Consider the following 26343-nt stretch of genomic DNA (forward strand, 5'->3'; position numbering starts at 1 on the left):
AAACGCACTTTTTACGATTTTTCATTTTACCCAGTTTTGGGTAGATTCTAAATCTTACCTGGAAATTTTAAAACAGACGTCAATGACCAACGAATTACGAGGCATTACTTCTTTGCAGTTTGCACCGATAAACAATACATCATCTTCTACCCACTGTAGTTGTTTCTTTTTCCTAATATGTTTCTATAATTTCCCCTTTCTATGATGTTACAAGGATAATTTCATATGTAACCTGAATCACATATATATAAAGATGTATAAGTTTAAATAATTACTTGCAAGGTACAATTAAACAATGCTAACGTTGGCTTCGAGTTTTTTTTTTCAGAGTATTTTCCCTTCTTTAATCTTAACTTGAAATGTAAATTTAGATATAAATATTTTTCGTATAAGTTATTCTCTTTATATTTTATATAATACCTATCTAAAATATCATTCTACTGCCATTTGAAAATTAGAGATATTACTAGACTACTGCAAGGTACAGGAGTTCATATTCAATTCAGTAGAATTATGACTCAACATTGTTTACAGTCTAAGTGGAGCTAGGAGGAAGTCGACCGCTCTACTGAAAGCCGATTCCGAGCTCTTTGGCTCGGCAGTTTTTCACTCTGTAGTGAATTATCGACGATGAACTAATCAGACGAGGCAAAAGGTAGGTAACAGTCAGTTACTGATAATTGTGATGCTGTCCTTTTGTTGTTTAATAGTTACATGGTTGAAAACGTACGTGAGTTATGCTGTTTGTGATGTTCATCTAGGTAGAGTAGGGTACTCCAGGCAAGATAGACCTATTCCCGTCCGAATCCAGGAAAATTCTAGGCTAGACTGATCAGTCTGGATAAATTGTCGGGTAGTATACAGGGTAGAGAGACTGGTGTAGGCTAGTCGTTGGTAATTTGAACTTGCCTACTGTCATAAAGGGGTAGCCAAGGCCAGTCCATGTGCACAATGTTAATTATTTGCTGGGAGGGGGTGTCCAGGGTGGACGGAGCCCCCTCCCCCCCGGCCAGGTCAGGGCACGGCGCCCTAAGTCAGGTTAGGAAGGTAGCTCAAGTTCTGGTTAGGTCAGAGCATGACGCTCTAGTGAAGGGTAGATTACAGTCATTTTGGTTAGGTCGTAGCCAACACCAGACCACATGTCTGAATGGAAATTTAGTCCCACTGATATTCAGTGTTACTTTGGATGATCCAGAGGGGGCAAAACCCCTATGGCCAGGTCAGGGCATGGCTCCCTAAGGCTAGGTCTGGTTAGGCCAGGACACAGCATTATAGGAAAGTTTAGGGTTGGCCAGTTTTCATGGTCTTATTTCTCACCCTTAGCCATCTCCACACTCTGTTTACGGCCCAGAGTATGACAGGCTATAACCCATGCATACCATTTTAAAAGAGAATAAGAATCTGGGATTCCAATAGTGGTTTTCAGCAGAGGAGGCTGTTTATGTGTTTTCATAAGCTGTAACCTATGTCATGTAGGCTACCCAGTTGGACTTAAGCCTTGGTTTGCCTATGCCTTTCTTTGTGTAGAAGTAAATTTGTATCCTAACAATCCCAGTGTGCTGCTGGCCTGTAACTGAATAGCCTAGTAGGCTAGTCTAGGTTTATGCTAGAATACTACCTAGCCTAAGCTACTTTGATAAACAGTGATACTTAAGGTTAGCACTTGGACAAATACATTGTAAGTCGGGCGAGAGAGCATTTGTACACTGCGCAGCAAGACAATACAACAAAATACTGCCAGAAGTGAAGATCATACAAGAAGAAACAAAATTTAAAAAAAAACTAGACTCTCCTATTCTGCAGGAGCTACGATACTGACGAGAAAACACTAAAAGTATATGTAACACCTATTTGTTTTTCTTATTAGACAACCTTCTCTATTGGAACCCTTGAGTCTTTTAGTATCCTAGTTTTCCACCTGTGGTTGCAGTTTGTTGTAACATTGATAATGATGCTTTATAGCTGTCGTGTCTAGCCTAAACCATATGCTTTTTCAGTTGACGTTATGCAGGTTTAGGTTATATGTACCAAGTTGATGATAAGGGAGCTTTGGTATGTTGCTAGTGGTTAATGTTAGATAGTTCAGGAATTTTCTGAAATCATACTTTAATTTAAGCTCATTTCAGACAGTATAGTACCTCATGATAATTTATATTATTCCAGTTTAATCCACACAGTACTAATAACTGCTTACATAAGGAGTATATATAACCCTGTGGGCTATCTGTAGTGTTAAAGGTCACATGCTTGTTTTAACTTCTCATTATCTAGGTTTTTTGGAGCCATAACTAAGAAATGATATTGAAGGTGAACCTTCATGTAGTGTGTTGTATTGACAGATGAATAGTGTTGTTAAAGAATATTTTACTTGTTGTAATTATATTGCTGAAAGATAGTGACCATTACATGCACGGTAATTCTGTTGATGAAAGATATCTTTTCAGAATTGCTAGAGAGAATTCCTGCTTCATCATATTGGCAGGTTTTTGGTACATGAGTGAGATTTGACCACACTTTCAAAGCAAGTAAGTATACTGTAAGATATTTTTTATTTATATTCTTTAACTTGGAAAGGTCTGTACATAGCTCCCCCATTTTTAGGCGGGAATAGGTTCTAGAACCTACCGCGGAAATGCAAAATTCCCCTCTAAAAATGCTTATAACTGACGTAACTGCCAAATATCCTGTACCTTCTTAAACTAAAATGCTTTTAACTGCCTATTTTAGTAACTGCCAAATACCTTGACCTTCTTAAACTAAAATGCTTTTAACTGCCTACAGGCAGTCCCCGGTTAACAGCGGGCTCGGTTAACAGCGATTCGGTTTTATGGCGCTTGTGTAGCGATGAAAATCGGCAGTTTTCGGCTCCAAAAATCGCCGATTTCCACTTATCGGTGCCGATAATTGGGTATTGGCGCCAATACATACCTAACAGAGGCGCCGATAACCCCCAAAAATCGCCGAATAAGTGCTGAAGTCACCGATTTTCAGTTAACGACGATTTTCAGTTATCATCACACCCTCAGAAACGGAACCCCGCCGATAACCGGGGACTACCTGTATTTTAACATTTCACTGCTCAATTTGATAGTTCAAACAAAAATATACCTTAAATTATCATACTAAAACAATTTAATACCACTTCAAACAAAAATACACCCCAAGTCGTCATCCAAAAACACCCAAAGCAAACTTACATTACAGTACTTTCCTACTAATGTTACCCTTAAGTAGGCTATATACACCCCTAAAATGCTTATAACTGCCTATTTTAAAAATTCATCACCAAACTGGACAGTTCAAACAAAAATATACCTCAGACTGTCATCCCAAAACACCCTAATATCATTTCAAAGTCATATTGCAAAATTAAGTTCAAGCCTACAACTGTTGCTCTCAAGTATCCCCATCATTCAGACGCGCACGTTTTCTTTGGCCTATGGAACTTTGCGCATCGTTCTGCTCATGCTGTATGTAATGCACTGTGCGAATATTTTACGTACAGTATATTTTCCCGTATTGTAAGATAATTTTCAAATGATATTTACTGCACAGGTACATATTTTAGGGTAGGACTACTGTTGAGAGCATATCTAAAATACATTGGTAGTTTAGATCGACGGGACACGTACATACCTCCAAACAGAATGCTAGTTTGTTAATTACATCATGTTAGTATAATTGTGATTATGTAAAAGGCATTCATGATAAAAAAATTATTTACTATAGTAAGTTGTTATTAATCTTTAAAATGATATTATTAATATCATTTCAAAGTCACCTTAAACATTTTACCCTTAAAAATATACAGTATGCGTACGAGAGAGAGAGAGAGAGAATCTTTAAGTATCATTTGTAGCCATTTAACCACCAAATGGGCAACATAATAATGATAATAATAATCTGTAATTAGAAAATTTATGCATTTCTCTAGTAAATTATATGAAATTTTAAACAAACAAATACATGTTCCCAATCGTTTCCAAAGCTGTGAAGTGGAGGGAAAGTTGGACCTGTCATATATGTCAAATATCTGACTGCGACCCTTCGCCAGATATTTGACATATTTGACGGGTTCAACCTTAACCCCTCACTTCAGAGCTTTGGAAAAGATTGGGAATATGTATTTGTTTAAAATTTCACATAATTTACTATAGAAATGTATATTTTTTATTACATATTATTATTATTATTATTATTATTATTATTATTATATTAACCCTTAAACGCCGAGCCTCTATTTACAAAAACGTCTCCCGTATGCCAGCGGCATTCGGGAGTTAGCGCCGAAGCAGAAAAAAAGTTTTTTTTTTTTAAATCACAGCACGCTTAGTTTTTAAGATTAAGAGTTCATTTTTTGCTCCTTTTTTTGTCATTGCCTGAAGTTTAGTATGCAACCATCAGAAATGAAAAAAATATCATTATCATATATAAATATTGAAATATATGACAGCGCAAAAAAATTTTTCATATATAATTTTATACAAATCGCGCTGTGAGCAAAATGGTTAAAGCTAACGGGTTACTTTGTTTTTCTTTGTATTGTACACTAAATTGCGATGATTTTGGTATATAACAAATTGTAAAACGATCAAAGCAACACAGAGAAAATATTATCACAAAATGATGCATGAATTCGTAACGCGTGGACGTAAAAAAAATTTTTTTTAAAAAATTCACCATAAATCGAAATATTGTGCTAGAGACTTCCCGTTTGTTGAAAAATGAAGCTAATTGATTGAATATTAGTAGACTGTAAGTGTTTTAGCTTACAATTGCAGTTTTTGACCATTTTGGTCGAGTTAAATTTGACCGAAAGTCAAATTTTTTCTATTTATCGTGATTTATATGAAAATATTTCAAAACAGATAAAAGTTACAACCATGAGTTATTTTCTGTTGTATTGTACATGAAATTTCGCACATTTTCATATATAAAACTTTATGTAACGACTAATATAAAACGGTGCAAATATTATGACAACGTGACGAAAGAATTTCTGAGATGTTCGGCCGAGTTACCGCGTGGACGTAAGGAAAATGTTTTTTTTTTTAAATTCACCATAAATCGAAATATTGTGCTAGAGACTTCCAATTTATTGCAAAATGAAGGTAAATGATTGAATATTACTAGAATGTAAGAGTTTTAGCTTACAATTGCGTTTTTGACCATTTCGGTTAGAGTTAAAGTTGACCGAAGGTTGAAATTTTGGCAGTTATCGTGATTTATGTGAAAATATTTCAAAACTGATAAAAGCTACAACCATGAGCTATTTGCTGTTGTATTCTACATGAAATTGCGCACATTTTCATATATAAAAGTTTATGTAACGACTAATGTAAAACGCTGCAAACATTACGACAACGTGTGAAAGAATTTCTGAGATGTTGGCCGAGTTACAGCGCGCGAGAGGCGCACGGAAGTTTTTTTTTTTTTTTCAGAAATTCACCATAAATGGAAATATTGTGCTAGAGACTTCCAATTTGTTGCAAAATGAAGGTAAATGATTGAATATTACTAGAATGTAAGAGTTTTAGCTTAAAATTGTGTTTTTTGACCATTTCGGTCGAGTCAAAGTTGACCGAAGGTTGGAATTTTGGCAGTTATCGTGGTTTATATGAAAATATTTCCAAACTGTTAAAAGCTACAACCATGGGTTGTATTTTGCTGTATTTTACATGAAATTGCGCACATTTTCATATAAAACTTTATGTAACGGCTAATATAAAACAGTGCAAAAATTACGACAAAACGACGAAAGAATTTCTGAAATTTTCGGCCGAGTTACTGCGCGGGCGTAAGGAAAAAGTTTTTTTCAAAAATTCACCATAAATGGAAATATTGTGCTAGAGACTTCCAATTTGTTGCAAAATGAAGGTACATGATTGAATATTACTAGAATGTAAGAGTTTTAGCTTACAATTGCGTTTTTCAACCATTTCGGTCGAGTCATAGTTGACCGAAGGTTGAAATTTTTTGTAGTCGACGTACGGTACATCCACTTGGCACCCAACAGACAATTTTAGTCGACGTATGATACGTCCAGTAGGCGTTTAAGGGTTAATAGTTAAAAATTATTACTTATTATTAGGTAAATAATTTATTTTTCAAACAAACGTGGTTAGTCCTCACCATCTCCCATAAATTTATTAAAAAATTCTTGTACCACCATTCTCTCTCTGTCAGTATACATAGTGTATATTTTAATTAAAAAATACAGTAATTAGTGAATGCACAGTGTTGCTCTACAGAAAAAAAGCGAATTGGTGATCATTTTAGAGATACGGCCCAAAGAAAAATCTGCAAATTAGTGAAATTTCCCCCGTGGACAAGTGAGTGATGTGTTCCACAAAAATCTGCAACAAAATGAAATGCGGAAATGTGACACGCGTGAAAGCGGGGGGCACTGTACAGTGATTTTTATTTCAAAGTGACTGCATCCAGCCACTAAGCAAGTATGTTATATGCCCGAATGCATATGTATTAAGTACATTATTAATATACATACAGGACTGTTCCTTGCACTAACATATCTGTATACCATACAGTGAATAAGTGACACATGGACAAACTCCTACTGTTACAGGAATCTGTGAACATGTAGCACAGTAAAATTATAGCGTATATAGTAGATTGTATGTTATGGGATCATGGATGTTTGTGAATTGCCTAAGTAGTATATTGATACATATCTGTACTGCTGACTGAAATGTCCCCAAACAAGCACATTACAGTGGAATTGCAAATACTATACTGTAATATTATCCTTATTACTAAATAATACAAAATCACAAAAACACCATAACAGCAATATTCCACCCAAAGGGGAATAATTTACATGTAACCCACAAGTCAAGTTACCCAATGGTTGGTTAAATAAAACAGAGTCAAGCTTATTTGCTTAATATTTAGTGTAGTAAACATGCTGTCAATCTTATTCACCCTGTCATTCTTATTAAAGTATTTTCTTCCTTAGGTACATAACCAGTAATTCTAGTAAACAAGAATTTAATGTAGTTGTGTAATTTCATGCACCATGAAAACGCTGGATTCAAAATTTGTTGGGAAGTTGTAATTTCCTTATTGAGCACATTGCATAACCCAAGACTTTAATAATTTTTTTTCAGTGCATAATGTATTACTTAATTTTAAGATTTCCATAAATGGGTATCATATGATTTCTCTGAATTACCTAATTTATAGGTTTCTACAAATTGGTATCAGCTGATTTCTAGACAATTTAACCTGTTGTTTAATTCCATATCTCTGATCATTTCAGTTGTGATCGCAGGTAAAGTTTTGTTGGAATAGTCAGCTAATTTTTACCTCATAATTTTTTGCTGTGTTGGTGTTGCTAGATTTGTGTAAAGATTGTACAGTATGTTAAGACATGGACACAGTTGTAAAATGCACAGGAATGCAACTAAAGTGATGTAGCATTACATCATTTGTATCACTTACGTTTTTGTCCTCAAATACCACGTCTTGTCTTTTTAAAAAACTCTTAACCTTAGGTCCAAAGCTTTCTTGTTTTTGGATAATACATTTACTTGATATGCAAATGCAAACCTTTGTATCTTCATCAAGAGCTATAAAAAATCTTGATTTTGAGTCATCTTCATCGCTACCAGTGCCATACAAGGCAGATGTTCTCTGTGAAAGTCTGACACTTGTGCCTTTTATATGCTTTTACTTCTATTTACCTCCTGCTTTCCAACTCTTGGTTCTCGTTGAATTAGGATCTTGTTTTCCACCTCCTCTGGTGTCTTCAGGAGTTCTGTTGTGTGCTGAGGACATATCAAGGCCATCAACTCTTTAATATTCTCCTGAAGGCTTTATGTTCAAATAAACAAAACTTGAAATATAGTTTTATATAAGTAACTTACCCAGTAATTACTTAGCTAAGAGTTTGTACTTGAATGGCATCTCAAATTTTGAAATTCGCGGCAGTGATTCTTTTGTTTTTTTTAGGTGACAAGACCCTGCCCACTGTCAGGGTAAGAGAGAGGAACAACTAAGCCAATAGATCAGTTTGTTTCTGCCGCTGGTATCATCCACACGTGTTGACTAAGCAGCTTGGTTTTGACAATTGTTTTTTCTTCCCATCCAGTGAAGTATTCTTTGTATAGTAGCCTTTCGTCATTGTTTTTTCTTGATTAGATTTTTGTTACTGATTATGACTTTTTAGATAATTAGTATGTCAGACACTAGCTCTTCCAGTTTCCGGTATTGCTGCCTTTGCTGCAATACCCTTTTCATGGAAATTACCTATGACTCTCAGACCCTGTGCACAAATTGCAAAGGGCAAGTTTGTACTATTGATTTGACATACAACGAATGCAGGGATTGGGACGAACGTAAATGGAAGACTTTGACTTCTCATTTGAATAAATTAGAGAGAGATTGCAAGAGGAAGGCAGTCACTAAAGCTGGTGAGAAATTAGCTAGTGAGACGACTCCTAAATCTAACGATATAGTTAATCTTGCTGTATCTCCTCCTATCGTTCCTGTTTCCCTTGTGTTAGTAAATACTCTTAGACCACCTGCTCTTGCTTCTGATTTTCACACTTCCGAGTCTGATCACTTCGCCAGCATGGAAAATAAATTTGAACAGAGAATTAATATGGTGGTAGGTATAGTGGCCCAGTTAGGGGCATCAATGCATGTCCTTATGGATAAGTTTGATGAGAAAAGTGAAAGTGAAGTGTTAGTGGAGGAGGTGGCTGTTCGTCCCGCTGATTCTCCTAGGCATCGGTCACTGCCATACTCCCCTGAACCAGGGAGGAGGCCCAAGGGAGGTCAGTGGGGTCTGCCCACAGGCAGTCACCCCCCTCAGGCTAGCCTGCTGCATCCCAGGTTGCCTCAAGAGACAGCCACTTGAAAGGCAGACGTGCATCAGCTCTCATCTAGTTCGGGAGATTCTTCTCCATACCGTAGGCGCCAATGGTGCTTTCCCGACGAGTCATGTCCCTTGAAGAGACATTCTTCTTCCAAGGATCTAGTGCCTTGACTTCCAGCAAAAAGTTGTGGGAGCCTCCTCTTAACCCTCAACCCACTTGCAGTAAGTGGTACACCCCTGAACGTTTCTCCTCTCCTGTATGCCAGGAACGAGCTTATAGTCACTCTTCTTCGTCTAAGAAGCGTCTTCTTTCTGATTCCAAGCACCCCGCTTCTAGCCTATAACAAAGTTCTTTGTCTAAGCTCCTGGATTCGAACGAGCACCCAGTAGTGGCCAAGAACCGGATATTACCTGAACGCCTGCCTTCAATTAATCTCCCTGAATCAGCTAAGCTCCCTGTAGCGCTCAAGCTTCCTGAAGCACCCGAGCGCCCTGTAGCACCCGATATCCCTGACACTTCCACTCGCTTTAGAGCTCCGACTCTTAGTGCATCGTCTCCTCTGCCTGCCGCCAGTGCCTCGGGGGAACCAACCAGTGTTTTGACGCCAGCTTCATCCAGTTCGGCGACTAATTGTCAGTCTGCTTCAAATTTGGATCCAGCTTTAGCTCCACTTCTGCGCAAGTTGGATAACATTCTGCACCTTCTTCACGGACCATCCACTGCTAAGGCACCTCCATCGGATGCTCCCTTGTCTCCGGTTTCATCTGAAGAGGATTTCGATCAAGATTCTCCAGCGACTCCATACGCGTCACTTCTGAAGTTTTTACTCGAGAATTTCTCAGGATTCTTCTCACCTGCAACTCCTTCACCCCCGGCTTCGTCTTTGATGATGAGTAGTCAGCCTTCGGACACTGCTGGACTACCCAAGTTGGTTCTCTCGTCCCCATCCAAGAAGGGCCTTAATGAAGTGGAGAATGGCTTTCCGAGAAGAGGGAACAGGGGAAGGCTTACTTTAGTGTACCCCCTCCTCATCTTTCTAGGTCTTGCTACTTGTCTTATGCTACTGGGGAAGCTCCTTCCCTGGTAGTGGCAGCCTTCTCCCAGGGGGACTTCTCTGGTCTCATTGACGCATACCGTAGATCCGCACTACAACAATCAGCAAAGGTCTTCTTTTCAGCACAAGAGATGAACCATTTCCAGAAAAGTCTTTTTAAGACTTGAAGTTTTAAGTTTCATGGACTGGTGTTTAGGCGCTCTCGCCAAGAAAGTTCGAGAGCCATTGCTTCCACATGATTACTCCTCAGAACTTCTGGGTTTTCTCTCCTGCGCTGACAAAGCAGTCAGGGACAGTTCACAGGAGATTGCTTTGCTATACACAATGGGTGTGCTCAAGAAGAGGGAACTTTGCGTTTCCCCTACGTCTAAAGGTGTTACAGTGAACCTCCCGTATTCGCGTTGTCAACGTTCGCGGACTCACGCATTCGCGGGTTTCTCTGTGGAACACATCTAGCCATTACTCGCGGAAAATTCGCCGATTCGCGGTATTTTTCACTGAGAAATATTCACCAATTACTGTATTTTCATATAATTTTCATGAATAAATGCACTTTTTGTGATAAAACTATTAAAATATTCAGGTATAAGCATTTTTACAGGGTTTTTCTGTGTTTAAGCTATCAAAATGGGCAGTTCTAAGTGTTTTTAGAGGGGTTTTAAGCATTCGCGGGTTTGACCCATTCGCGGGGGGCTGTGGGACGCATCCCCCACGAATACGGGGTGTTCACTGTACTTCGTCCCAGAAGTCAGCTCTTTTATTTTCCCTGCTGGACAAACATCATCTTTTCCCACAGACAACCGTTAGTGAGATTGTTTCTAGCCTTCATAAGAAGCCTACCCAGGATCTTCTAACACAGTTGATGAAGCGAGAGAGAGATTGGTCCGCAGTACCCACCATGACTTCCTCTCCTCTGTTGTCTAGGCCTATCGGGGGTCAGACAGAGATCTCAATCTAGGCCCAGAGGATCAGTTAGGTTCACACCCTGAGCCATCAAGAAGTCATCAACTAAACCTTCAACCCTCAAGTGAGACTCCAGTGGGTGTGAGGCTCTTTCTCTTCTGGGAGAGATGGAGTTCGAGAGGGGCGGACCAGTGGGTAGTCAAAGTACTCAAGGAGGGTTATTCTATCCCCTTCAGGGAGAGGCCTCCCGTGACCAACACTCCCGTCGCTTTGATGGCTTACTCAGAAGGATCAGAGAGGTATTCAGCCATCTCAGAGGAGGTTTCCTCTCATCAGCAAGAAGGCCATAGAATTAGTCAAGAACTCCAAGTTGATGGGATTTTACAATCAACTCATCGTAGTGCCCAAGTCTTCAGGGGGATGGAGACCAGTGCTAGATGTGAGTACTTTGAATGCCTTCATAGAGAAGGCAAAATTCAAAATGGCAACAACACAATCAGTTCTTGCTTCCATCTGTCAGGGGAACTGGATGATCTCCCTAGACATGCAAGACCCATATTTTCATATCCCTATTCACGAGGATTCAAGGAAATACCTCAGGTTTGTCTTCAGGACCCAAGTTTATCAATTCAGAGCCCTTTGTTTCGGACTCTTGACTGCCCTACAAAGTTTTACGAGAGTACTCGCTCCCCTAGCAGGTTGGCTACGTCTAGCAGGGGTAAAGATCGCACTTTATTTAGACGACTGGCTACTTCACTCTCCCACAAAGGATCAATGCATGGAGGACTTACAGAAGACGATTTGCATGACTCAAGATTTAGGACTTTTATTGAATCTCTAGAAATCTCAACTAATCCTCACTCAGAGAATTCTCTATTTGGGGATTCTGATAAACTTTCGGAGTTTTCAGGCTTCGCCGTCCCCCAAGAGGGTGGAGGACTGTTCAAGGAAGGTGGACTTGTTTCTCGCCCTTCATTCGTGCGCAGCAACTCAGTGGATGAGTCTTTTAAGTGCACTAGCCTCATTGGAGCAGTTTGTAAGACTGGGGAGACTGCACATGAGGCCACTACAGCTTTACCCGAGAGCCTGTTGGGATCGGAAGGTACTTCAAGATCTTCACTCCTTTCCTATCACGGCAGAAATAAAGGAGGACTTGTGTTGGTGGAAGTCAGAAGAAAGATTGACGAAAGTTCTTAAGAAGTTCCACTCTCACAGCAATGTAAGGATGACTCCGGTGGCCCCCTTTTGGCAACAGAAGGAATGGTTCCCAGACCTTCTGGATCATCTTATAGACTTTCCAAGGCTCCTCCCTGCTATTCCAAGTCTTCTCAGAAAACCACACTGCAGGATTTTCCATCAAGGCCTGTCCACTCTGACCCTGACAGGCTTTCGACTGTCAGTAGACTTGTCTGAGCGAAAGGTTTTTTGCTATCGGCAGCGGAGGCCATTGTCAAATGTAGATGTGCCTCTTCCAACAAGCTCTACCAGGTAAAGTGGAAGTATTTTAGGACCTGGTGCAGAAAGACAGAGTTTCATCCTATCAGACATCTATCCCTCAAATAGCGGATTTCCTTCTTTTCTTGAGGACTTCTTTAGGAAGGTCTTCTTCCACCATAAAAGGCTACAGAGCAATGCTCAGCTCTGTTTTCCGTCACAGAGGCCTCAGCATTTCTGCTGTTCAGGATATTTCAGACCTAATTAAGTCATTCAACACCACCAGATCTAGAAAGGAGGAGAATTTTACTTGGAATCTAGATGTGGTGTTTAAGTGGTTATCAAGTGAGCGCTTTGAACCCATGCACTCTTCCTCTTTGGGGGATTTAACTGAGAAGGCTATTTTTCTCGTAGGGCTGGCCACTGCAAAGAGAGTAAGTGAAATTGAAGTGATTGGCAGAAGGATTGGCTTTTCAAACAGAGACGCAGTCTGTTCCTATCAAGTTTTTTGGCAAAGAACGAGAACCCTTCACACCCTTGGCCTCGCTCCTTCACCATGAAGAGCCTCTCTGAAATTTTAGGCAAGGAAGAGGAAGAAAGAGTGCTTTGCCCAGTGAGAGTCCTCAGGTACTACCTGCACTGAACTGAGAAAATTAGAGGGCAGTTTTCTAATTTGTGGTGCTCAGTCAAAAATCCCTCTAGACCCTTATCTAAGAATGCCGTTTCCTTCTTTTTGAGGAATCATATTGTCAAATTCACTCCCAAGTGGAGGAAAATGACTTGCAAGTCATGAAAGTTAAAGCTCATGAGGTTAGGGCAGTTGCTACATCAGTAGCTTTCAAGCACAATCTTTCCTTATCCTCCACTCTTCAAGCAACGTATTGGAGAAGCAAGTAGGTGCTTGCAATGCACTATCTGTGGGATGTGAAACTATTTATGAAAACTGCAGTACCCTAGGAATGATGTCTGTGGCTGGCGTAGTGATGGGTGAGGAAGTGTAAGAAGTAACCTTTCATATGTGTTTAGCTCTTCTCCTTGTTCATAGTGTCGAGTTCTGGGGAAGCCTAGAGGGTACAACAGTGGAGTGCCCACCAATGTTTTAGTGTTGGGTAGTGGTCATGTCAATTTTTATGGTGTATTTTTTGGTGTAGGTGATTCTATTACCAGTTTTTTGTTGTTTTTTGGTACTGTGCCTGGGCAGGGGCAATGATATGAACTTTGTTGATTTTCGGTATTCTCCTTCATCACAAAGTTCCTGCTGTATGTTCTGTCGGCCTTCAGAGCACTCCTTCGCTGCAGAATGTCCCATTTCCATAGAGACAACTCTGACTATACCATCACATCTCTACAGGTCGAGATAAGAGGCAGTAATTATCTGCGCAGCTCTCTCACCAGGTAAGGAAACAACAGACGTTGTCTCAATGTTAGCCTTGTTTAAGTCATTAACTTTTCATATGTAATTTGTTATTTTACTGTCCACGATTCCCCACCTCCTTTCAATGTGGAATTAGCTAAGTAATTACTGGGTAAGTTACTTTCTATACAATGGTATTTTTATGGTAAAATAAAGTTTTATATATATATTTACCCAGTAATTATTGATGGAGCCCACCCTTCTCCCCGGGCATGGACTTTTTTGCATAAACAAATTGATCTATATCTTACCCCGAAAGTGGGCGGGGTCTTGTCACCTACACAAAACAAAAGAATCGCTACCATGAATTTCGAAATTTGAGCTGCCGTTCGAGTAGAAACTCTTAGTTACAGTAAGTAATTACTGGGTAAGTATACTGTATATAAAACTTTATTTTATCATAAAAATATCATGTTGCCAGAAAATGTAGTAACCATCATTGTCATTGATGTATTGGAGGACTAGGCCCAGAGTTGCAAAAATCTCCCCAACTTTTCTATGAAAGTTTGAAGTTATTAATCCATTTTCAGTGATAAGCAGACAAGGACTTGCTAGCTTCTTATAAGTGTTCTGCCAGGTTTTCTGCACTTTTTATCGAAATTTGGCCATCTCTGATTTGTGTGTGTTTGATTTAATATTTCTGTTTATATCTTCTGTGATTTTTAATTAAATTGACTTATCTGTGCATTTTTGTGTTTTGTTGTTTGTTGAGATGCCTCATGTTTGATGTGTGTGGATTACTGGTACTTTTTTTTTTGTTTTCTTAAATTTGGATATTTTGTATTAATTGTTGTTTTACAGTCACATCATGATCTGATGCCCATAATTGGTGTTTGTAGTATTTTGCTTTTCAGTAGTATAAGTGCATTTTCTGTAACTCTGCTTATCAGATTTTTTAAGGTTTTCCTGGTGGGGCCTAGTGTTTCTTCAGTGCTTTGCTGAAAATGGACCCTTGCTTGCTGTATTACACTTGTGTGGAGGCCAACGCTGCTTTCCTGGTCTTATATGTGAGACTTTCTGTGACTGGACTGCTGACCAACAGGCTCACTACAAGAACATTAAGATATATACTGTCATCGAAGCTTTTGTTTTGTCTGCTTCAGACTTTTCGGTTCCATAGTCAGCCTTTGGATCTTCTACTTTCATGATTGAGGCTGATGTGCACCAGTCTACGAGCATTGTGCTACTTCCCAGGACTCAGCCTATCTACTCACATGGCCACTTGTTCCATACCTGGTTTTCCTGGTGGGGCCTAGTGTTTCTTCACTGTTTTGTTGAAAATGGAACCTTGCTTGCTGTATTACACTTATGTGGAGTCCAACGCTGCTTCCCTCGTCTTATATGTGACACTTATTGTGACTGGACTGCTGACCAGCAGGCTCACTACAAGAACATTAAGATATATACTGTCATTGAAGCTTTTGTTTTGTCTGCTTCAGACTTTTCGGTTCCATAGTCAGCCTCTGGGTCTTCTGTTTTCATGATTGAGATTGATGTGCACCAGTCTACAAGCAATGTGCTGTTTCCCAGGACTCAGCCTATCTACTCACATGTCCACTTGTTCCATACCTGGTCTTCATGCGCTGCTCAGTGGCTGGACCACTTGGTACTGTGTTCTGTCAACCAGGTTTCTGATTCTTTGATGCTTAGGTGGCAGTGATGGATTATGCCCATGCTCAACTGTAGGAGGACATATGGTAGTCGTTTTGATGTCTGGTTATCTTTGCCAAGTTATTGCTTCATCATTGTGTACACTGCAACCTGCTGGTTTTCCTGCTACTGCTTTATCTTTGATGTTTGTTCCTGGTGTGTTTACTACACCAGTTGTGGTTCAAGCTGTTACTGTTGTTTCAATTTGGCCTCCTGCTTTTGTTATGCCAACCGTTTCATCCATATTAGCTTCTCCTGTGTCACTGGATGTTCCCTCTGGGATTTCAACACCCCGTGGCTAGTTGTGTCAATTATACTTGCAGCAACACCCCTGCTATGTCTGTGGTGCTTTCATGCTGTCTGCTCCTGCTTTTCCTATTCTGATATGCATCACCTGCTTACTGCTGCTATTCCTGCTATGCTGCACATGTCTGCATCTGCTGCACCAGTCATGCCTACATCTCACCTTTGTGCAGTACCACTGCATCAAGTGTACCTGTTTTACCTACCTCTCCTCCTCTGATTGATGTCATCGTTCTTGCTACAGTTCCACATTCTGCTGTTGACCTATCTTGCTTCTTCCTACAGATCATTTTAAGGGGGTATGCCAGGAAGACAAAACAACCTCGAGAGCCTCAGCATTTGAAAGCAGGTTTTGCCTTCAGAGTGGTTTCCTGGATCTGGGAGTTTGTAAGTCTCTTGTTGGCTGGCTGTGGACCATGTTGCAGTGAGCTTTAACCATAAGCTTTGTAGGTATTCTTCAATAAGGTTGTACAACCTCAATGCTTATGCTTTCCTTCATTCAGTCTGACCAGGAAAGTGCTAACCACACCAAGGTGAAAAGATAGCTCCAGTGTGACACAAGATTAGTATCTGGACCTACTTCAGTTGTTAGTGTACTGTTTGAGGATCCTGCCAACTTCGAAGAGACTCATGAAGCAACTGTACTTCCTCAGGATCCCTGAAAACCCAGGGTTATTGCACCTTCATTCTATAGACATTGCATGGTCTTGCTGACCCTTGACCATGAAACTTTTCTTTGCAAATTGGGGAAATTTATGCATCCCTAAAAGAAGCTGTTGCTCTCTGTTGTCACAGGCTACAGAACAGTCTTTTCAGAAGTGCTGGAGCTTTTGGGCATTAAGCAACTGCATCTGATGACCCCAGAAGACTTTCCACCACTTCACTACGTCAAGAAAGGCGGGACTTCTAGTACTCGGAAGCCTCACCAGGGCTTTGTAAAAGTTGATATGAGATTCATCCTTACACAGTCTAACTATGAAAACCATCTTGCTGCTAGCCTTTGTATGCTTTAAATCATGTAGGCAAACTGCATACTCAGTCCGGCAGATTCTTGCCTTTATTTCATAATATCGATGATCCTTTGAATCAGATCTTCCCAGTCTAAGTCATCCACCATGTAGTTCTAGATATGCCATTAATTCTAGTACATAGTCTTGCTTTTTATTCTGTAAGTTTCAGTACTGCACTGATTTTAAGTTGTATTCCTGCTGTAACCAAGTTTTGGAACAATCTCTGTAATCCTGTAGTTGAATTGTTAGATCTCCAGAATTTCAAACTTGGTGCAAGTATTTGTTGTTTAACTGGCTGCGATGAGTCTCACTTCATGTTTGTTATTTTTTCCACTTCTTTACTTTATTATTTACCTAATTTGTTTTCTTTGTTTTTTCTTTTTCATAGTTTATTTCTTTCAATTTATTTTTCTGTACTGTGCTGCTTTCTTTGTTGAGTCATGTGGCCTTAAAGCATTTTGATTTTCTAGTTACAGTTGTAGCTTCGCACGTAATAATAATATCAGAAGACAGTCATTGGTTTGTTTGTCTTTGCTTTTGATTTCTTTGCCAAGAGTCAGACTGCTGCTATTCCAGCCTTGGTGTTCTTTCCCCAGTGCGAGCCATCTATTACTTCCTCAGGAGGACTATACATTTGAAAGGCGATGACCCTAGACTTTTCTGACCCACACATCAGCTGAGACAACATGCCTCCAAGAATGCCTTGTCCTGCTGGCAGAGGCAGGTCGTCCATCAAGTGTATGGGGAGGTTTTGGAAGACAAGACTAGCCAAGCAGATGTACACTGAGATTGCAGTTGTCATAAATACAGAGATGTCATTCATCCTCTGCCAGTTTTTTCCCTAATGATCTTAGACACATGGGGATGAGGTTGTACTCCGAGATTGTTGTTATCAGCAGTGGAAGATGTACTGCATTATTTTCCTTTAGGAGGTCAGGGATTCTATACCTGCCTACCAAGAACACTGGAAGAACATTTCATTTACAGTAATGTGTATGGGTCTCCCTCACCTAAACAGTATGTTGCTCTTTGCAGTTTTTTGGGGTATATATCACTTGTACCAACTTCTCTTACTCTAAATGTGCTCAGCTGATTATACAGTATCCCATAAGGCCACCTTGGAGACTTGTTTCCTTATGTGCTCTGTCCCCAAGTACTTCACTGATTTCATCAAACTTTAACAAAGAATAGGAGTCTTGGTTGCAGGACTTCCCACTTCACTTGTAATTCAGGCTCTGTATGGTTGAAGGGTATTTGATGAAACAGATGGTTTCTATAACACATTTTTCCTTACAAACCCACCAATCATATAAAAAGTGCCACCTCTCATCCCTTGTTTTCACTGTATCACATCCTTTTTACCTTAGATGGTGAGAAGGATAGTTACAACTTACTGAAGGATCATAGGCACACATGTGAACTATTGCTTTTTTTTTTTTTACCACATACTCTGCTTCTTCTGTCCTAAGACAAGAGTAAATGTGCCTTAAGAAAATTTGTATTATATAATAAATTGGTTTGTATGAAAACATTTTTTATGTTATACAATTTTTATTCTGCTGTATATATTGGTTCCAGTTGTCCCAATTTTAAACTTAAAAGAATTTCATTTCTGTCCAGGTATCAGGATGTCTTCTATCAGTGAAACATCAGTATGGCTCAAGTTCTTCACTGAGGCTGGGATACCTCCAAGTGATGCCACCACGTATGCCATCACATTTACTGACAATCGAATCAAGCAAGAAATGATACTTGATCTAAATAAAGAGTATTTGCGGGATATGGGAATTACAGTCATGGGAGATGTCATTGCAATACTGAAGCATGCAAAAGTTTACTGTGCACAAAAGTCAAGACAAAAAGTTATGCAGTCCTCTACTCCTTCATCTGAAACTGATACATCAAATTCTACTGGGAGCAAGAAAAACACACCTGCTTCAAGGATGTTAGAACACTATGTACGCAAAGAGACCGTCCCACCCAGATCAAATACTCCTCCTTCACGAAAGCGGCCATTGGATGAAGAAGAGGCTATCTCTAACAAGCGAAACTCAGTTTTTAATAGATTAGGTGACAACAGTGTGTCAAGCACAACTTCTGATAATCCAAAGATAACTGTGACTATGCATGGGAGAGATCTGTTTCGTTCACCAGCAAGTGACAGTAGTAGGAAGTCTCCAGTTTTTCAGAGGCTGTGTAAGGACGATCTTGTAAATGGAGGCTCAGAAGATTCAGAATTTAGCTTTGGAAAGACAAAACCTTTGGAATATCAAGGAATACTGAAGTATTCTACAAAAGAGGCTTTTGAGAGATCCATATCTGCTAAGAAGAACATAGCTACAATGAAGGCTGATACAACCACTGGAATCAAGAGCAGATTAGGAGTGAAGAGTGTGTCTGCCAGCGACTCTACAACAAGTGCTGGGATTTTTGCCAAAGAAGTGGACTCGTTCCTCAAAGTAAAAACTCCAAGTAAAGCTTCTGCTAGGCCTGCAACCTCATCTACTGTCAAGTCAGGCACTTTGTCCAAAATGAAGTCAGGGACCACCCCCTTGAAGATTACAACTTCTACTACTAGAAACACAGGATCTCCAGAGCGTACAGTGCGAGTAGTTGCTGCAACTTCCTCCTCTTCATCTGCTGCTAGAGATGAAAGGATTATTAAATCAGCAAAGAGCAGAGCACTTGAAGTCCTGGGTGAGGGGAGGTCCTCTCTTAAAAATGAAGTGAGATCTACTACTAAAACTGGTGTTTTCAGTAGACTAGGCCTTGGTAAGTGATTTTTTAGTTTTATCTTATGGAGCTTTCCTTTCATTATATTGAAATTAGTAGAACAAACGAGCAACATTATTTGTAAATGTTGCTATTTCATCACTGCCTATCTTATTACATTTATGCTGTAAGGCATGAGTGTTGCATTTGGCTCTATATGTAATGTATATTAGCCTGAACTGAAAGATTTTAAAAAGGGTGAAGATAAATTTGTTTTGTATTGTTAGAAGAATTGTGACTACTCTGTGTCTATATTTAAATATTTATACAAAAATACTTTTATTTGTGTACTATATGATAAAAACATATTGAAAGTTAAAAGTTTATTTTATTGTAGTAAGTCACTATTATTACACATTGAATAACTAATTACATGTGTTAACTGGACACATTATGTAAATAGAATACCCAGTATCTTCTAAACTAAGACTTATTAATCCCCTTATGGCACCCCAGTTAAGGATATCTTTTTCCTCAGTCATTTCTCTAGCTTTTTTTTTTTTTAAATCGGGTAGCTGTTGCATTCGTATAGTTTAAGTTTTTAGTCTCGATAGATAAACCTTTCCCAGATATCAATATGCATATTTATTATTTATGGTCTTGTGTGTGTTTCTGTCTGTGTACGTTAGAGTATATAGACTATTTTATGATAATTAGCATATCTTCATAAAAGTTTGGTGTTGGAATTCACTGAGTTATGTATTGACCCAATGATTTTAAGCTCATAGTGGTTGGTTATCAATAACTTGTCCCTTTCTAGTGTTTGTTTAAGTTTCAAGCATTTGGCTCTAACTTATGGCCTAGATGATTATAGTGGGTAGTTGTGAAACGCATTTGGTAATTCTTCAATAAAAACATTTTACCTTTGATTTCTTTAGGTCTTTCTTGACTTTGTTTTGGATCAATAGGACCAGAAGTCTTCGGTATGAACTGAGTTACTAAATATGAAAATTTTCCATAGTGCTTTCCTGTGATAAGAGTAAAGTTCATGGGGTGGTTTTGATGGACTTTGTGCTGCAAATACTAATGAATTTAGCCTTATGTTATGTCTCTGTTAGTTTTAATGATATCATAAAGATCACTACATGTCAGAAAAGAGCTGATAAGGTATGCTTCCCTATTGTATGGCTATGATACGTTGTTTTAGGTAAGTTAATGTACACGATAGATAAACTCGTAATAGGAAAAGGTAGTTTTTATTAGGACTAACTCTAATTACTGTTCCAACATTTGATCTTGTGGAACAGTTTTAGTGCAATACTTGGATTGTTTTTGGTTAACAAAAACCTTATATTGTGTTGAATTTGACTTACAGTTAGGATAATCAGTAAATGCTGCATGATTCACATAGTTCTTTGCAGCTTGCTAGATAGTTCCCATATGAATGGCAGAATCTTAGGTGCCTCTGGCTTGTGCATAAATTTTCTGAAATTTGTTTAACACAGTATATTGTAGGAGAATACTTTAGGATGTATTTTTCCTCAATCAGTCATTTTGTTGGCCCTTTGCAGATTGTTGTTTTCCTTTGTGTGTTACAAAAACATTTGTATATTTTTTATTTGGTGGAAGAGGAACATCCTGGGGATTAAGATTTAAACCTTTTACCTTAAACTAGGTTGTACTTTGACTGAGAATGCTGAGGACAGGAAAGCTGATTTACATTATACTTTATATTGTAGTTTGATTTATCTTACATGTTTGTATCATGTAAAAGAAAACTGATAAAAGTTGACATTGCCAGTGTAAACATGTTTAAAGTTTTTTATATAACTAACCTCAAGTTTAAAGAAATGAAGACAAAAATTTTCATTTCACTGAACATTTATCACAAGTACTGTATTATCATTGTTTAACTGTATTTTTATAACATTTAAAGTGCTGTATTGCCTTTTACAAATGACTAAACAAGCCATCTTTGGTATGTTATATTACTAGATGTAATGTAAATTATGAACCCCCAATTTTCACAATACTCATTAAACTTAGGGTACTATGACTCCAAATTTTTTGGTGAACAAACCACCCTGTGTACAAAACATTATTTATTGAGGCGAGCACAACAATATCTCTGCGTCCTATACTTTTTCATTTACTTATGTGACTCAGTACTCAGATTTTTTTTTTATTAAACTTATCCATTCTGTCTACTGCCTGTCTTGGGAATGATCTCCCTGATTCCTTTAATCTTCAGTCTTTTAAGAAATGAGTCCTTCCCTGTTTCTTTTGGCTTCCACTATACCTTGGCTAGAGAAAGGTTTAGGGTTTCCCATCCAGTCAGCCTTTTGCCTAAAAGATCTTGTGTGCTAATGAAGAGTCCATTTTTTTTTTTTTTTTTGCCAAATTCTTTTAAAGCTAAGTTTGCTGTTGCCATGGTCTGTCCCATGAAATATATAAATTTATAGTATGGTTGTTTGAATTTGTGTTAATTTCCAATTTAAGAAAAGGGATATCTACATAACATTAATAGATAAAGCTACAAATTTCCAATTTAAGAAAAGGGATATCTACATAACATTAATAGATAAATTTACAGAATTTTATTTTCATCCAACATCACTGTTAACACCACAGTTGTATATGCTCTCTACTTCATGACAAGTTCCAACAAGAGGGACAGAAATGAAAAGATCAATTTACCACTTTCAGTATTAATTTAAGGTAGTTTAACCAGACCACTGAGTTTACATTTCTAGTTAGTCACATGGCTGGACTGAAGGCTCTGCTGATGATTCGAAGTGAAAGCTGAATCAGAAGCAAGTTAAAGAATACTAAAAAATAGTGGCAGCTGTTTGATCAGTACATGACGCTTCAGGTGGCATATGCATTGTGCTGAAACTGATCTTCTGTCTGTTGGATAAAAGAATGTAGTGTCCAGGAACATTTGAAGACACTAATGTTGGCATATATGTTTGATGGGTTTAGGAATGTTTAAATTGTATTTTAAAAAAAAATTGTCAAGTTTGTCTTTTAAGTTCTTTTCTCTGTAGGTAGCTAAGAATTGATACATCTCTTTTGACATATCAAATTTTATCTACGAAAGTGGCATTTATTGTGATATGTCATTTAATATTTCTGGATTGCTTAGTTTTATGTAATTCTTAAAATATTTGTGTTTTGCAGATACAGCTTACAGTTTAGATTTACAATGGATTATCATTTGTAAATAGAGAAAATAAAAGATTTAAATTTTGTTATTTTTAATTGTGAGGGCTTACATTTTATTTTCTCGAATGAATCAAGAATGGTGCTCTTAGTAAATAAGCATACATAAGGTATAGATGAGCAGAGAAAGTTTACTGGACCTAAAATTTTGGGGGAGGAATATATTTGTAACAAAGCATACAAACCTTTATCTTTATACAGTATAGGAGTATTTCTGGATAAAAGTTGGTAAGGTAATTAACAAGGTAGTAAAGATGTGCATGGTGAGTGAAAGGGGGTCCCAGTCACTCATCTGGCTTAACTCACTTTTTCTTTTGAGAAATGTCAAGGGATGACATTGTTTCTCCACAATAGTGGAACTTGACTTGGTTGTTGGAAGCTTTCACCTTCAGTGCTATAACACTTAACAGTGACACTGGAAGTAAAGGGCAGAATTGGTAGCTCAATAAATGTGAGTGTATGAATCATTACAGATTATTTCATGTATATAAGTGACTTCACATTTGCCAAGGAAAGTACCAAAATTCATACTTATATCTTATAAACAGTTTAATGGCCATGTCTGTCTCAGACCTGGTGGAAGCCAGTAAATGAAGGAAAAAAAGAAATAAGTAATAAGCATGTTTTTTGAAGTTTGGAAGATTGTTGATTTCAGAGAAAATGGAATAAGGAAAGAAAGAATAACTTTGGTGAAGGTTTCCGATTTGCACTGAACAAATGTGGGAAGTACTACTAACTAGTGTTATGAGCTTTAAACACTATATTACAGTATATAAGATAAACAACAAGGCCCCCCTACCAGCTTGGAGAAAAAACAATCTAGAGAAGAGGCAAGGATGAGGTCACTAATTAGACAAATAGCTGGCAATTCAGTTTTATCATCAGGGAAAACAAAAGATGTGCTATCCAATATGTGAAAGTAATTTTGCGTACAGTAAAAGATGGGACCACCGTGAGGCATTAATAACAAGAATGAAGAAAACAAATTATTGCATCTAAACAAAGCACCTATGGTTCCAACTGAACTATTTGAGCTGTCAGCAATAAGATTGAACAAATCTGAGAACACCAAATGTTAATAGAAGAGAAAATAAATAAAAATGCCAGTGCAGAACAAAATCAAGTTGCAGGATCTCCATTCAGAAACACCCCCAAGATCAGGTTTGATAGATAATGAAAGACATTCTGAGATTTAGTATTGTTGACAGAAAAGGATTGACAGTATAGGAGAAATAAACATGGGTGGTTGAATTATTTGTTAATGTATGCATGGAAGAGTCATATAGAAAAAGGTCATTTGTGATATTAAATAAAAAAAAGTTTAAGTAAGAACATGACTGAAAAGATTAATGCAACAGATATTGCATTGTCAGGAAAAGAAGAAAAATGAGTAGCTTCTCAACTTAAGGATTTCTTTTGTTACTCTATTATAATTGTTTTTACTCTATTATAATTGTTTTTGCTGAGCTACCTTTATAAAGATAATGAGTTGAATTCAGAATAAAAATCTCAAAAACTGAATTGGCTTTTTATCGTATATCAGATTTTGCCACTTATCTTAAGGCCAGACCCATGTAGCTTCTGTTAAGTTGAGAGGACACTAGCTAAAGTTAGTTCACAGAACGAAGCAAAACTATAAGCAGGAAATGTAGCTAATTGAGAAAAATGACTAAAACTTTTCGGAAGTTCTACAAAGTAAGTATAGCTTAGTTTTACCAGACCACTGAGCAAATGTGATGCCATAGTAGTAGCAAAGTAAGGAAGGAGGTCTGTTGTGATCTTACCTAATGGAAGAGAGTTGATTCAAGGATTTTCAGAAAGTGAGAGTGGAGTCGAGTACAAATGCTTCCAGTGTCTGTAGAAGGTGAAACACTAGGTCAGTAGTTTGACTGTTGTAATTTGATATACTGTATAACTTTTCTTTGGGATGTAATGAATTGGTGCATGTTTCCAAGAGTAAAGGTTAATTTAGGAATTGAGTATAGGAAAGAGAGATGGTAAAGTTCATAAGGCACTTTTTCCACAAAATTCTGAAGGAACTATGCAGGTATATGATCTTGAAGAGATTATTTGTTGGGTGCTTTATTCCATACTTTTAATAAAGCTCTTGCATTTGTAGGACCAGTATGGTTTATCACAACAGAAGCATCTGGATGTGGTTTACCAGGGTTTCCTGTGTGGTACTTTCATATCTTAGCCCCATCTGACTTTGCTAAATGCTAGTGCACACTGATTACTGGTCCCAGAAAGCTGTGACATTACCCTGGGAATGGGCCTGTGTCATTTCTGAAGAAAATTTATAGATTTTTAGGGCTAAAGTTGAGGCGAATGTGTTACAGTGTTTTAGTGTGATGAAAGTGTTATATCTATATAGTATATATTTTGGCAATTATCTAATTGTGGTTTGAAAATATAACAAGAATGACTTTGCAGTTTCCTTCTGAAAAGTTTTGTAATATATCTTTTACATTGCAGGTTAGGAAGAATTAATTTTGCCAAGAAGTTTTTTTTTTGAGGAAAACTATTTTAGAATGGAAGGCTAAATTTGTGGTCATAAGTACTGTCTAGAATATTTGGATTTGATGTTCTTACAGAGTCTAAGCAGGTGAGCATGTTCATTCCCCTGGTAATATTTCTTGGTTTGTACAATACAGTACAGTATGCTGTATCAGCTTTCTTTCTGTTAGTTACTTTGAAGTTCTCTCTTTGTGGAGTATTTATTTTTTTGTGTCCAGTAACAATAATTTACTCTATTAAAGTATCTGATCTTTTCATTTTATTTTAATTTCATTTTATTTCATTATTAAAGTATCTGATCTTTTCATTTTATTTTATTTTCATTTTATTTTACTCTAAGTACAGTATCTGATCTTTTCATTTGATTTCATTAGTCATCTGCTGACTGTTTTTCACGTCTTATTTCAAGAGATTGTACCTTGAAGTTCTCTCAGAAAGATGACCTGAGTGATTTTTCTTAAAATATCTGTAGTGTTTTTGGAATGGAAAAAATGTCGAGTATTTTTTTACCATATCTGTAGTGTATCTGGTTGTGAAAATTAGCACAATTAGAGCTGTATGTTCTCAGATTTGTAGCAGCTTCCTAGCGTCTTTGTTCCAGGGAGTATGTCTGTATAGTTTTGATTTCTTGAAGCTGCAGTATTTCCTGTACTGTACCTCTTCATTCTTTGTGTTTTCCTTGCTGTTTGTCCAGGTATATTTTGAATCTCTTTTATTCAGATATCTCTTACCTCATCTCAGTAAGTAGTCTTGTTGGTAATTTTTCTCATCTGGCATTAGACTGACTTGCGTATCTTTTACATGGTGGTTTTGTGGCCTTACGGATGGGATTTATGTTGTAGGTTGTTATACAGTAGCACTTCAGCTTATCGAATCCATGCCTATTGGAATTCATTATTGATAATTTCTGAATGGACAAATGTCCAGAAAATATGAAGGGATTTCATAAACAGAAAAATCATCTGTGTCTGCAAGGCATGTCAAAAGCTGAACCATGTCTGCTCAAGTATCTACAGCATTATACTGTACACACACACACACACACTATCTCTCTCTCTCTCTCTCTCTCTCTCTCTCTCTCTCTCTCTCTCAAATATTTTTTTTTAACATCTTTTATGTTTTGATTTTAATTTCCTCTCTTAATTGAGTAGATTTGCACATGCAGTATTTTTTAGACTTCTTTAGGTTTGAGACTGAATTTTTTAAAATCCTATATTGTTAACTAATGCATTATCTTTACTTTTAGTGTGAATTTAGATGAATTACATTTCATCTAGTAATTTT

The 26343-nt window shown here is 37.8% G+C and overlaps 1 protein-coding gene across 3 annotated transcripts; it reads left to right on the forward strand.

Annotated features, from left to right (window-relative positions):
* The first annotated feature begins 516 nt into the window (after positions 1-516).
* On the forward strand, positions 517-26343 carry LOC136838760 (uncharacterized protein C19orf47). Of its 3 annotated transcripts, none has more exons than XM_067104242.1 (4): positions 517-655; positions 2445-2525; positions 18229-19380; positions 25018-26343. In XM_067104242.1, exons 3-4 carry the CDS (start codon positions 18237-18239, stop codon positions 25020-25022), a joined length of 1149 nt encoding a protein of 382 aa, XP_066960343.1. In that variant the 5' UTR covers positions 517-655; positions 2445-2525; positions 18229-18236; the 3' UTR covers positions 25023-26343. The 3 variants fall into 3 exon arrangements, with proteins under 3 accessions (XP_066960343.1, XP_066960342.1, XP_066960341.1); XM_067104241.1 differs by lacking the exon at positions 25018-26343 and adding an exon at positions 13484-13626 and having other exon boundaries at positions 18229-22569; XM_067104240.1 differs by lacking the exon at positions 25018-26343 and having other exon boundaries at positions 18229-22569.

The sequence above is a fragment of the Macrobrachium rosenbergii genome, chromosome 5 (genome assembly GCF_040412425.1).
Source record: "Macrobrachium rosenbergii isolate ZJJX-2024 chromosome 5, ASM4041242v1, whole genome shotgun sequence".
In the NCBI taxonomy this organism is placed as follows: domain Eukaryota; kingdom Metazoa; phylum Arthropoda; class Malacostraca; order Decapoda; family Palaemonidae; genus Macrobrachium; species Macrobrachium rosenbergii.